We start from the raw sequence: 12,536 nt of genomic DNA, 5'->3' as shown, positions 1-12,536 counted from the left end.
TATATATTACTTAAATGACTCAAATACAAAATAAGACCATAACAAATAATAAAAACCTTTACCTTAGAGGCTGGTTCAGTCTCGCCAGTAAAACTAGATTCATCAATACTCAGATCAGAAGCCTCAAACAGCCTTAGATCAGCTGGTACTCTGTCACCCATATTCAGATGTACAATGTCACCTGGTACTAATTCTCTAGCCTGGTACTCCCGCACATTTCCATCTCGAAGACACATACAGGTAGCTGGAACCTGAAACAAGTTATTGCTTATGATATAAAAATTCAGTTACCAGTATTCTGAAAGGCCCTAAAACTAGAGAAGTTCTTGAAATGTAAGCATTAGGTACGGCAAAACCAGAAACAAATGAATTATGACCTCACTTGAACACATACTCTCAAGCTGTCTTGTATAATGTACCATATCAATAAACTATATTCAAAGTCAAGAGCCACAGACTAGTCTCAGGCTAACATAAGAATGCTTCATATACCCTAGTTCAGCCTAGAGACAAAATGCATTACATTCAAGACAAAAGACCTGTATCCATACAACGCTACTTCAAACATAACCATTTTTGTCCTCACAGACAATAACTTTTTCCTTTAACACATTCCTTACTGTACCCAGGACCTTAGTCCCTTCCATCCTTGGACTCACTTCAGTCCCCACAGTCCCATACACTGCCACATCTACTCCCATTTATCAAAAATACTCTAATTTCTAAAGGTCCTTGCCATTTAAACTTATACTTAAACCATCCTGTCTCACCCCCTTGATCCACCTCATTACCTAACTTCTGTTCACATAAATTTAAACCTTCCTCTTTCACTCAATCTTTCAAACTATAACACCAGCTTTTGGAGTTTCCGGAGTCTGCCCCCAAAGCCATATCATCTGCAAAAAGTAAGTGAATCACCTCCCAAGCCTCCCTAACCCACCATACCATAAACTTGCCCTCCATTCTTAAGACCCTTGCATTAACCTCCCTCATAATCTCATCAGGTTTGACAGCCATGGTAACATCACAAACCCTTGATGCAAACACACCTTCACTGGGATACACTTATCTTTCTCCCTTTCTGCATGCACGCACAAATTACTCTCCCACTGAAAACTTCTCATCATATACTTGTAGAACCTTCAGCTCTCCTTCTCTGTCAACCCTATCATATGCTTTTTCTAAATCCAAAAATGTATTAAACAAATCTCTCTATTTTTCCAAGTATTTAACTGCAATCCCATCCACTTTAGCTGTTTTATTACATGTTATCTTATGCAAGGTTTTTGCTATCCCTTCTCTTATTATCAAATCAATCAGTGTATCCCCATGACCCAAACACCCCACATCTGCATAACTATACAGCCAAAATTGAAGAAAAGTTAATGGAAACTAAACTTACTTGCTTCTTTAACTCTTCCAAAGCTTTGTCTGTTCTAAGTTCTTGAATAAATGCCACAGTTGCTACAATAACAATAGCCAGAGTGATGACAACTGCATCATCAAATTGACTCATACACAGAGAAACAAATGATGATGCCAGCAGAAGGAGAATCAGTGGTTCCTTAAACTGAAACACATTGAAATACATTAATTCTAAATACTGAAAACATTATCTGGAAGTACAATCTTATGAGCAACACAGAAAGATCTCTATTCAAAACAAACTAGATAGAGGGGAATGATCACAAAACTGTGATCCAGAGCTTTGAGGTACATTTCAAAATTTTTGTGTGATGTGAAACTAATTTCATAGACAATCAAAAACTGAATCTGCTCCTTCAAAATATTGTTGCCATCTACTTGAAATCTAACTGCAGTAATCAATACACAAGCCTCCAATAATGTAGTGGTTTATTTTGTTATACTGTTAAACAGTAACATTGTTTCTGTTGTCTACATTATAACTATAACTAGCTTCAGGTCTGTCATAAGTTGCGGACGGAAAAATTATAAACAAATGAACAAAAATAAAAACTCACCTGACCTAAATACTTTTTCCACAGTGGATCATCTTCTGCCTCTGAGAAGTCATTGTAACCAACTAACTGTCTACGTGTAAGGACTTCTCTAGACAGGAGACCGATGTTGGGATCTGTGAGCAGCAGGCGGGCTACCTCCTCCCAGGGCAGCCCGCCTGCCTCCCGCCCACTCACCCACATGCCTGATAAACCACCAGTGTCTGGAACAGTAGACTGCTCCCCAGATGTCGTTTGATTTGGTGGGATGATGGAAGATGAAACAAGCCCAGGTCCTTCCTATAAATGTACAATTTACAGGCCTTTATTACTGAAAATTCATATAAAAAAATAACATTAAAAAGTATACTGAAACTCAACTCTATTAGAAAAATGTGGTGGAAAAATTACTGTGAATATATTCAGTGTAAATCAAAATAATGTATAAATCATCTAAATATACTACAACTAAATCTAAGCAAAAAGGCAAATAAATGGCTTTTGTCACTTAACAGAAAACTCTAAATCACCGCTAGCAATCTATGCTGCTCACAATCACAGAGTAATCAGAAGCTGAATTAAAGAAACAATGAAAAAGCACTGTAAATGAAAGATAATTACAAACACATCATTTCCATATGACCCCTCAATCAAATCTGAACAGTTATACTGTACAGTCACTGTGAAAAAACTAGAAATATTTTCTCCACTTAAACGTGAGTGACTAAGGTTTGAAAAAAAAATCTTTCATGAGAAATACATAATGTGCAATATCATTACAGAACATTCTATCCATTTTGATCTAATAATGGCAATCAAGTCAATGAAAAATAGCAATTAAAAAACACGGTCATATTTACCAACTACTAAAAATTGAAGATTTAAAAAATGTCTCCCCCTTCCTGATATACATTAGCAACTTTTTAAACACTAAATATTTTTTTATAAATATTTGATTGGTTTTTCCCACGTTAGCGAAATAGTACCATGAACGGAAAGAGAAAGGCCAGATCCGCTCAATCCTACTCTCTGGAAATTATGTGTAATGCACCAAAACCACAGCTCCATATCCACAACTAGGCTTTACAGACCTTTCCATGGTTTATCCAAGACACTTCACATGGCCAAGTTCAGTCTATTAACAGCATGTTGCCCTAGTATACTACATCATTCTAATTCACTCTATCCCTTGCATTCCTTTCATTCTACTACATGTTCAGGCCCCGATCACTCAAAATCTTTTTCATTCCACCCATCCATCTCCATTTTGGTCTCCCCGTTCTCCTTGTTTCCTCATATGTCCAAACCATTTCAGCACACCCTCTTCTGCTCTTTCAACCTTACCCTTTCATTACATACTCAATCAAACCACATCACAGTATCCCTGGGGTAGGGAAGAAAGAATTCTACCTCTGTATTCCCTGCATGTCGTAAAAGGCAACTACAAGGGATGGGAGTGGGGGCTGGAAATCCTCCCTTCCTGTACACTGTATTACTTTCCAAAAGGAGGAACAATGAAAGGAGCCAAGAGAGGAATTTTCCCTTGAAGAATCAGTCATCTGTTCTTGACGCTACCTCGCACATGCGAGAAATGGTGAGAATGTATGAAAAAATATATAATGCATATCCCTGGAGATAGGGGAGAAAGAAGACTACCTATCTTCTGTGTCACAGAAAGTGGGAAAAGGGGGCTGGAAATCTTCCAATTCTCCATCCCTTTCTGAAATAAACAACAAAGGAAAGCACCAAATCAGGATCTTTTATCTTCCAAGATTCAATTATCTGTTGTGGATACCACCTAGCTCAAGTGGGAAATGGCAAAAATGTGAGCCATTTGAACAATATAGGCATTCACACAAAGTGCTCAATAGACCTTAAACTTTTGCAGGATGCAAAAGGGTTCATTTAAGACTTTACACTTTTCATATTCTCATAACCTGAAAGGGTTCTGATTGGAGGCATAATCTGTCTGCTCTCCATCCTTCTGTTTAAGTATACATATTCACTCTTCCTTTGACTCTTGCCTTGACTACTGCATCTTGTGCCAAGCTCTGTTCCACATCTCCACTCATTATAGTCAATATCTTAATTCATTTCATTCCTGTTCCAGTGATTTTCTGTTCTTATTCCTGGTCAATGTAAAAATCTACACTAATTATTCTAATTACATTCACAGATTTGTTACAGTAACAGCATATTTCTGAATGCCTGCAAGATACTATAGTCTTGCTACTTTTTACATTCTTGCTACTTTTTACATTATCATGAATCAAAACTTACAAAATCATACATATTCTAACACTGAGAACGTTGATCATTTTTAAACTAATCAAGTTTACACATCCTTCTGGGACAATATCTACATTCCAGCAAATCACTCATACATCCATTGAATCTCCTTGTGTTATCGACGGACTTTTAAGGGATCTAATTCAAAATAATTAATTTCCTCCATTAACATTTCACATCAAAATGTAATTTCAATTGCCAACTCTTCAGTGACTTTTCTAATACCATTAAATACATTCCCGTTCACATGGGGTGGATCTTGACCATACAGATATACACCTCTTGTGGAAAATAATCTTGCAGAACTGGGGTCCCCAACTTCCATATGCATGCTGGTAAAGAACAGTGATACTTATTTTTAGGTCAAGACTCTTTTTCTTTAATTTCTGTTCTGTCCTATCATTACTCTTCAGTTAAAATGGAGGAGTCCAGTACTCTTCTAAGTACAGTTCTCTTTAGAGAAACCTCTAATTTATCGGTAACATTTTACTAAACTCAATACAAACATAAACATACCAGCTGTACAAATAAAACCGCAGGCATCTTCCGACACTAAAACCTCATTGAAATCTTCTATCAGGGCTCAAAAAAAAAGGTTTAAAGTAATTTGTACGAGAATTACATTCTTTTCAATACATCCATATAACCCTCAGTGAGCCCGTACAACAATCTGGTAAATCATCAAAAAATGAAAAAGAAAGTTCATTATGATGGATGTACAAAAGAAAGGCAATAAAGGGTACACCTTTAAGCAGATCAGGAATCAGTACAGCTACTCCAAAAGCCACCGCTTCTGGTTACTTGAGATCACAAACCTCTACAGTTAAATATCAGTAAATTAACGTATTCATAATTCATAATACTATGCTGCTGTACAGAATGATAACTAAAATCTATGAGATTGCTATCCATAGTGACAAATGGGTAAAGGTAGCAATGAAAAGTGAAAGCAAGGGCCAGGAATGTATTCTTCTTAGCTACGTTTGACAAAGTCTTCTTCAGGAGAATAATGATGCAACCTGGCAGATACACAAACTTATATCCAAAACTGGTGGATCAAGAATCTGGATGCTGAGAAAAGTCACTCGCCTCCAACAAACTGACCAATCACAGAGCACTACTTCTGCCACAGTTTTTCATAAGTGAAGTTCCTGCTTTAGTGTTACTGTTTAACCACAATATGGGTTGCTTCCAATGTTTTACTCGTCCTCCTGTCTATTTCCTAGTGTAGAACACTCACATACCCTCACCCCGGAAAGCATCCCTCCTCATCCATATATACCATTAGTGCATTAATGGTTCAGTAGTATCTGACACACCAGTATCATCATAATAATTCCTGCTAGTTTGTATCACTATTTTTCTGAAAACATTGTTGAACCTGGTAGAAACAATAAATTCCTGGTTCTTTCCTTTAGTTTTCAATGCTACACTATATCCAAGCTCTATAAGTGCTAAGAAAAAAATCCAGCGTATAACTTCAAATTCAATATAATCATCAAGATATGTGCAGCATTTGCAGTTTCATAAAATCAACAAAAACGATAAAATAATGCAAGGATATACAAAATTTTTTGCAATTCTTCAATTTTATCAACTACAGTATTCAGTGTAAGTGGACTGTAAGGCAAGTATAACAGACTAGGAGAGGTGCATCTTTAGAAAGCAGCAAGTAATGGGACTTATTAAAGGAAAATCATCAGAGGAGTAAATACAGAACTATCACGTTTTAAGAAAAAGTGAAGAAATGGGTATGAAGTGCGTGTAAGGCAGAAGAATGTTCATGAAATCTATGTATGTGAAGGAACAGTTAAAGAACAGGAGGGTGAAAATATAGTGGTGCTGTGTGCTGTATACTGTTATGCATATATGATGTTTGTAGAAGCAATGTGTGTGTTGGGGATGGTATTACAAAATATCAAACACATCACTAGAAATAGAACAATACAAAGAATATAGACAAAATAATCAGAGAAATTTCATTGTGCCACAATACACCGTAGAATAATCTGTGGGGTTTGGCTGTGGATGACAGAAACTGGTTTCAGTGCATTACACATAACAGCTGGTGGGTGGATGTGTGAATATTATAATCATATACTCTAAGGACCCCTCTTATGAGACTCTTGCAGCTAAAAGCTGCACTATACAGAACAGCAAAATAATGAAGGACTCCTTTGAAACAAGAAGTTCCTTGATGTGACTGCATTTCTTTCTGTCTGGTGAATATAATACAGCCTAGCTGAAGATGGCATCTCATTTGCAGCATAACTACTTGCAGGTGTGTCAATAAGGCTATTGTTATTTGTCCTTGACACGATCTACTAAGTGTGGAGAAGCAATCAGGTTTAAAGTATTACAGAAATTAGATTCACATCATAACATGATTTTCTAAATTAAATTGGAGAGGCAAAGGTAATCACGAGAGAACAGAATGCCAAATACCTGTAGATGACACTTTTACAGGTAGTTCCCAATCTAAATGCCTTTCAGTTACCATGCACAAAGGAAGACTATTGCAAATTGAAAATAACCACAATTAATACATCAAAAATTCTATATATGACATATCTCATGCAGAGAAATCAACATTTATCAAAATACAGCTATCAAAAGACATCTACATGACCACCTACACTAGAATACATTAATGAACCATAAACTTTAACCACAAGGACTAATACCACTTTACAAGCTCCAAAATTCAGTGTGCTACACTTAATCAAAGAATAACATGCCAAGAGAAAATAAACAGTGAATCAACATTAAATCATGCTGAAAGGACTCAACTTTGATGGTACAGTCATGTTATAATAACAGAAAATGCAAGCTATGCATCCAAGTTCCTACCCTTCTGGCAAGAGGAAAGATGACAAAATCTGCAACTAAGGAAAAGTTGGATGGAGAATATACAGGGGACAAAAAGAAGCACAAAGGACTGAAACTAAATGATTGAAAAGGACAAGGTTTATCTCGACCTACAATAGTGGACACACTTTATGAGAAGGGGTAGTTGGTCCACAGTCAACCCAGCTGTTCATCCACCCTAAGGGGTTAGCTGATGAGATGGGAGCCTAGTTCAGGCTTAGGATTATGTAAGGGGAGAAAGAATACTTCCCATATATTTCCTGTGTGTCATAGAAGGCGACTAAAGGGGATGGGAGCAGGGAGCTGGAAATCCTCCCCTCCACTTTTTACTTCTCCAAAAGAAGGAAAAGAGAAAGGCGAATACATTTGAAAAAAAAAAAAGCGTGCAAGGAATAGAGTGAATTGGAATGATGTGGTATACTGGGGTGGACATGCTGTCAATGGATTGAACCAGGGCATGTTAAGTGTCTAGGGTAAACCATGGAAAGTTTTGTGGGGCCTGGATAGGTAGGAGTGGTTTCGGTGCATTACATATTGGCCCCCTTCTCTGTTCCCTTTTTTGGAAAATTATATACATATATAATAATGTGGCCTTGTTCAGGGCCTCAGTTGCCCATGCCCTCTCAGCTAACATGGAAAAAATAAATGACAGGATCAAACTTAACTTGTCAATGGTGAGAAGCTATAAAGGTAACCACAACATGCCCCAATTTAGTATTTCCATGAAGACTGTATAAAAATCAACTAAATCAGTCACTCTTCCAGTAGAATATATTGTAGTTTATAAAGTTAATAAAATCAATGAAACAATAATATATGGACTGCAGTACACATCCATACTAATTATGAAAAACATAAAACATATGGAATACAAGTAACCACTAACATCATAAAAGTTACTCAAACTGAACCATTACCAGATGTACCACTTGTGACATGGCTTAAACTGCAAAAGGTGAATCCTTTCATCAAGCTGCATGACTATGCTATGAACAAAGCCTACAGAGCTACTTTCAAAGTTCATATGCACTTTTGGTGATACAGTTCCACATACAATCTATACCTACACATCTGTCCCTCTTCAATGAGTTTCATGATTCTATCATGATCAACTACTGTGAATTTAATTACTGTCAAGGCAAAATGAATTAGGAAAGTGTATGTCCTCAGGGAAGGACTGAAGGCATGTGTATGTTAGCATTCATATATTCATTTGTCAGTTTTCCATGTTATATTCATTTTTATATCTTATTATACTTAGTCGCTGTCTCCTGCGTCATCGAGGTGGCGCAAAGAAACAGACGAAAGAATGGCCTAACCCACCCACATACACATGTATATATCATATATATTATTAAATATATTATACTTTGTCGCTGTCTCCCGCGTTAGCGAGGCAGCGCAAGGAAACAGACGAAAGTGGCCCAACCCACCCACATACACATGTATATACATAAATGCCCACACACACACATGTACACACCTATACATTTCAACATATACATACATACATATGCATACACAGACATAAGATTATTAGTGAAAGAGGAGAGAGAGGCATTCGGACAATTTTTGCATGGAAATAATGCAAATGAGTGGGAGATGTATAAGAGAAAGAGGCAGGAGGTCAAGAGAAAGGTGCAAGAGGTGAAAAAGAGGGCAAATGAGAGTTGGGGTGAGAGAGTATCATTAGATTTTAGGGAGAATAAAAAGATGTTTTGGAAGGAGGTAAATAAAGTGCGTAAGACATGGGAACAAATGGGAACATCAGTGAAGGGGACTAATGGGGAGGTGATAACAAGTAGAGGTGATGTGAGAAGGAGATGGAGTGAGTATTTTGAAGGTTTGTTGAATGTGTTTGATGATAGAGTGGCAGATATAGGGTGTTTTGGTCGAGGTGGTGTGCAAAGTGAGAGGGTTAGGGAGAATGATTTGGTAAACAGAGAAGAGGTAGTAAAAGCTTTGCGGAACATGAAAGCCAGCAAGGCAGCGGGTTTGGATGGTATTGCAGTGGAATTTATTAAAAAAAGGTGGTGACTGTATTGCTGACTGGTTGGTAAGATTATTTAATGTATGCATGACTCATGGTGAGGTGCCTGTGTACATGTAGGAAGAGAGGAAAGTGATTGGTTCTCAGTGAATGTTGGTTTGCGGAAGGGGTGCGTGATGTCTCCATGGTTGTTTAATTTGTTTATGCCTCTCTCTTCTCTTTTACTAACAATCTTACTTCTTCGTTCCATTCCACCACTCACTACCCTTCTATTCTGCCCACCTCCCACCTTTCTCATGCCACAGGCATCTTTTGCATAAGCCATCACTGCTTCCATAAATACATCCCATTCCTCCCCCACTCCCCATGCATCATTTGCTCTCACCTTTTTCCATTCTGCACTCGATCTCTCCTACTAATTCCTCACACAGGTCTCCTTTCCAAGTTCACTTACTCTCACCACTCTCTTCACCCCAACATTCTCTCTTCCGAAAAACTCTAAAAATCTTCACCTTCACCACCACAAGATACTGATCGGACATCCCTCCAGTTGCCCCTCTCAGCACATTAACATCCAAAAGTCTCTTTTTCATGCACCTATCAATCAACACGTAGTCCAATAACATATATAAATATGATTCTTTTTATCCCAGGTGTAGTGACAAACATGCAAGAACTCTCTGCATGGATGTATATGTATGTGTATGTCTATATACTTCTTCACTTTGATAAATAACAAATAACAGAACATCATGCATAAAGCCTAGTTCAAATGTTGACATCTGACAAACAAGCAGATATCATCAATCCGCAGGGATGGGTTTTCTTAACAACCTCAAAGAAAATCTAAAAAGAAAGTTTTGTAAAGACAGAAACAATGGACAATATAGTCAACCATGATTAATAAAGAAAGTCTGGTTGAATTTCGTACAATTTTCACTGAATGCCAAGGAATATTTATCAGATTCAAGATGTGGAACAATTCAAAGCAAACTCTAGCAGCTTTACTGCATATAAATTCTTGTCTTGATATTTTGGTAAAAGCTATACAATATGCAGTAACATACAAACAAATTCATACAACAACTGCACTGAGATGATATTGCACAGCCAAGTGTATCTTCAACTTTTCCTAGTACCAGCTTTCCACACCAAATACTTAACTTAAAAAAAAAAAAACAATTAGCAAGTCTGAGAGGGATCTGCTTATGTTACCTTGCTTTACTCTTAAGGAAAAATTGAGGGATGAAATCAGAAAAAATCAATTGTCTTACGATAATAAACTTTACATGTGAATACCAGTTAGACCAAAATCCATATAGCAAAGCATGTGTGAGAGATTACACTGAAAAATGTGTTACCCCTAGTTGTATATATCTCCCATTCCTACAGTTTATCTGAAGTGGGTGATATCAATAAAAAACAGCTTTGTGGAAATCTCAACAACAAGGAATTTAACATTTCAAAAATAAGCCAGTGTCAACAGAGAGACAAAGTGCCACAAGCATACAAAGGAACAATGACATTTTCACATATTTTTTATAAGAGGTTTCATGTCAGTCTCAGGATTCTACAATGTTTGACCTTTAATCACTCCAACATATTATCTCCTCTTTAAATCCATAACAAATATCAAAGCCTCACATATGTACATAATGCAGACAACACTTAACAACATGAAGCAAGGCACATACATAGTCCCGTTCAGAGAGTGGTAAAACACAATACTATAGGCAAACATTTTGCAAAAACTCATGCATCTGTTGATTTCAGTCAGATCTGTCATTGCTGTAAGGTGTGGGCCATATGAGCATGGGCAGTGAACCTACCTATGACTTTATTGTGTTCAACAAACTTTACTAAAACATATAAAGCTCTCATTTAAGCCTTATCTCCATAACCTGGAATCCTGCAACTTACATAACTTCATTCAGGACTTTGCAAAGAATATCCACTCATTCTCTAAAAATAATTACATCAGCAAATTCTACACTAAAGATACTAGTTCTTTTAACTTCTACTCTCTAACTACTTCAATTCACTTACGCACTATAAACTAAGAAAGGGAGATGACATCCCCGCCCTAAATTCAGAAGGATTCTTAGAATATTTCACTGGCAACTCTATCAACTGCCTTTTTGAAATTGATATAAACTGTGAACTTCTTGGGTGAAGATCTAGCCTATATCTAGTGTACCTCTCCATAAACAAATTTCTAATCCACATCAGCAATTGATAATAATACAGATCCTTCCTAAATACAAAACATCGTACTGTCAAATCATTTCATGTCATCAGTATCCTTTCTATCCCACACATATAACCAAGCCTCTTTTCCAGCTAAGAAACCCATGAACCATTCAGTAAACATAACGACAAGCAATCCCAGAATTCTAAATCACCACCAACTTTCAAAAAATTCCTGTCTGAGCCAAAATCTCAACTAACTTTCAATTTTGAAATGTCTCTACAATCTTCATCACCTCAGAAAAAGGGCCAATACAGAAGATTATAACATGCGTGTGGTTCAGTGATGAGACATGAACCATGAGTGGCTTAAAGTATGCTGAAGAGACCCATCCAATCTATCTTCTCATTAACCACAACTGACCAGAGTGATGCTGCTTCTTCAATGTTTAAAAAGTCAGTGTTGACCTTGTCAAATGCACATGTAGTTCTTCTGTATGAGGATAGATGTGTAAAAGGTAAGTGAGTGCACTTAAAACTTCACTCAAAGTGCAGATCACTCCATTATCAACCACATGGGTAAGTCAATGTCCTCCATTGGTTTAAAACTCTACAGCAAAATGCAAACAAATGGTAGGGAACTCTGCATGAGAAACTGGTTATTACATACAGAAACTGACCACAAAATATATACATGAATTATGAATAAGAATGAAGACTAAGGCCTTCAGTTTAAAACCCTGGATATGGGTTACAGATGTGCATGAGTAATACTGCATAGCTGTACATAACTTTTGTAAAATCAATGAGGTAATGGAGTAATAATCAAAGATACAGATAGTTAGAATATATAGAGAGAGAGAGACAAGATTAACCATGACCCATAAAGATCAACTTACCAATACGAAGTGGGTAAATCATAAGTTGGGAAAAGAAAAAAGAACAGAAAATGATCAAAGAGAAAAGATTATTACAGAAAACAGAAAAACGTAGTCTTTAAGGATCTTGTTTTTGAATTTGTAGTAGACCATCAACATGGTCAAAGTAAAGAGCCATTTATAAAAGAATGAGAAATTTCAATCTCCAACAGCAGTCTCCATACCACTACACACTAACAGAGCTACTGCCTCATTAGGAATTAAGCATTTGGGTTCTAATTATTCCATGAATGTCTTAGTTAGTGCCAGGATTGCTACAGTGTATATGCAACATGTAAAAAGGTTAGTGGCAAACACTTTAAAAGA

At 36.9% G+C, this 12,536-nt stretch overlaps 1 protein-coding gene across 12 annotated transcripts in view; it reads right to left on the bottom strand.

The window, feature by feature from the left end:
* SPoCk (secretory pathway calcium atpase) overlaps window positions 1-12,536 on the bottom strand; it is a 55,901-nt gene that overhangs the window by 25,165 nt on the left and 18,200 nt on the right. For 10 of the 12 annotated variants that reach the window (XM_071684909.1, XM_071684906.1, XM_071684904.1 and 7 more), the window contains 3 exons: window positions 1,983-2,258; window positions 1,403-1,570; window positions 63-251 (listed from right to left, as the gene is read on the bottom strand). In XM_071684909.1, coding sequence (XP_071541010.1) covers window positions 63-251; window positions 1,403-1,570; window positions 1,983-2,258 — 633 coding nt within the window. The remainder of the gene's footprint in view (window positions 1-62; window positions 252-1,402; window positions 1,571-1,982; window positions 2,259-12,536) is intronic. The other 2 variants (XM_071684915.1, XM_071684914.1) reach the window with 1 other exon arrangement.

Source organism: Panulirus ornatus, chromosome 39, assembly GCF_036320965.1.
Source record: "Panulirus ornatus isolate Po-2019 chromosome 39, ASM3632096v1, whole genome shotgun sequence".
NCBI lineage: Eukaryota > Metazoa > Arthropoda > Malacostraca > Decapoda > Palinuridae > Panulirus > Panulirus ornatus.
This window is presented reverse-complemented; position numbering and strand designations above follow the sequence as displayed.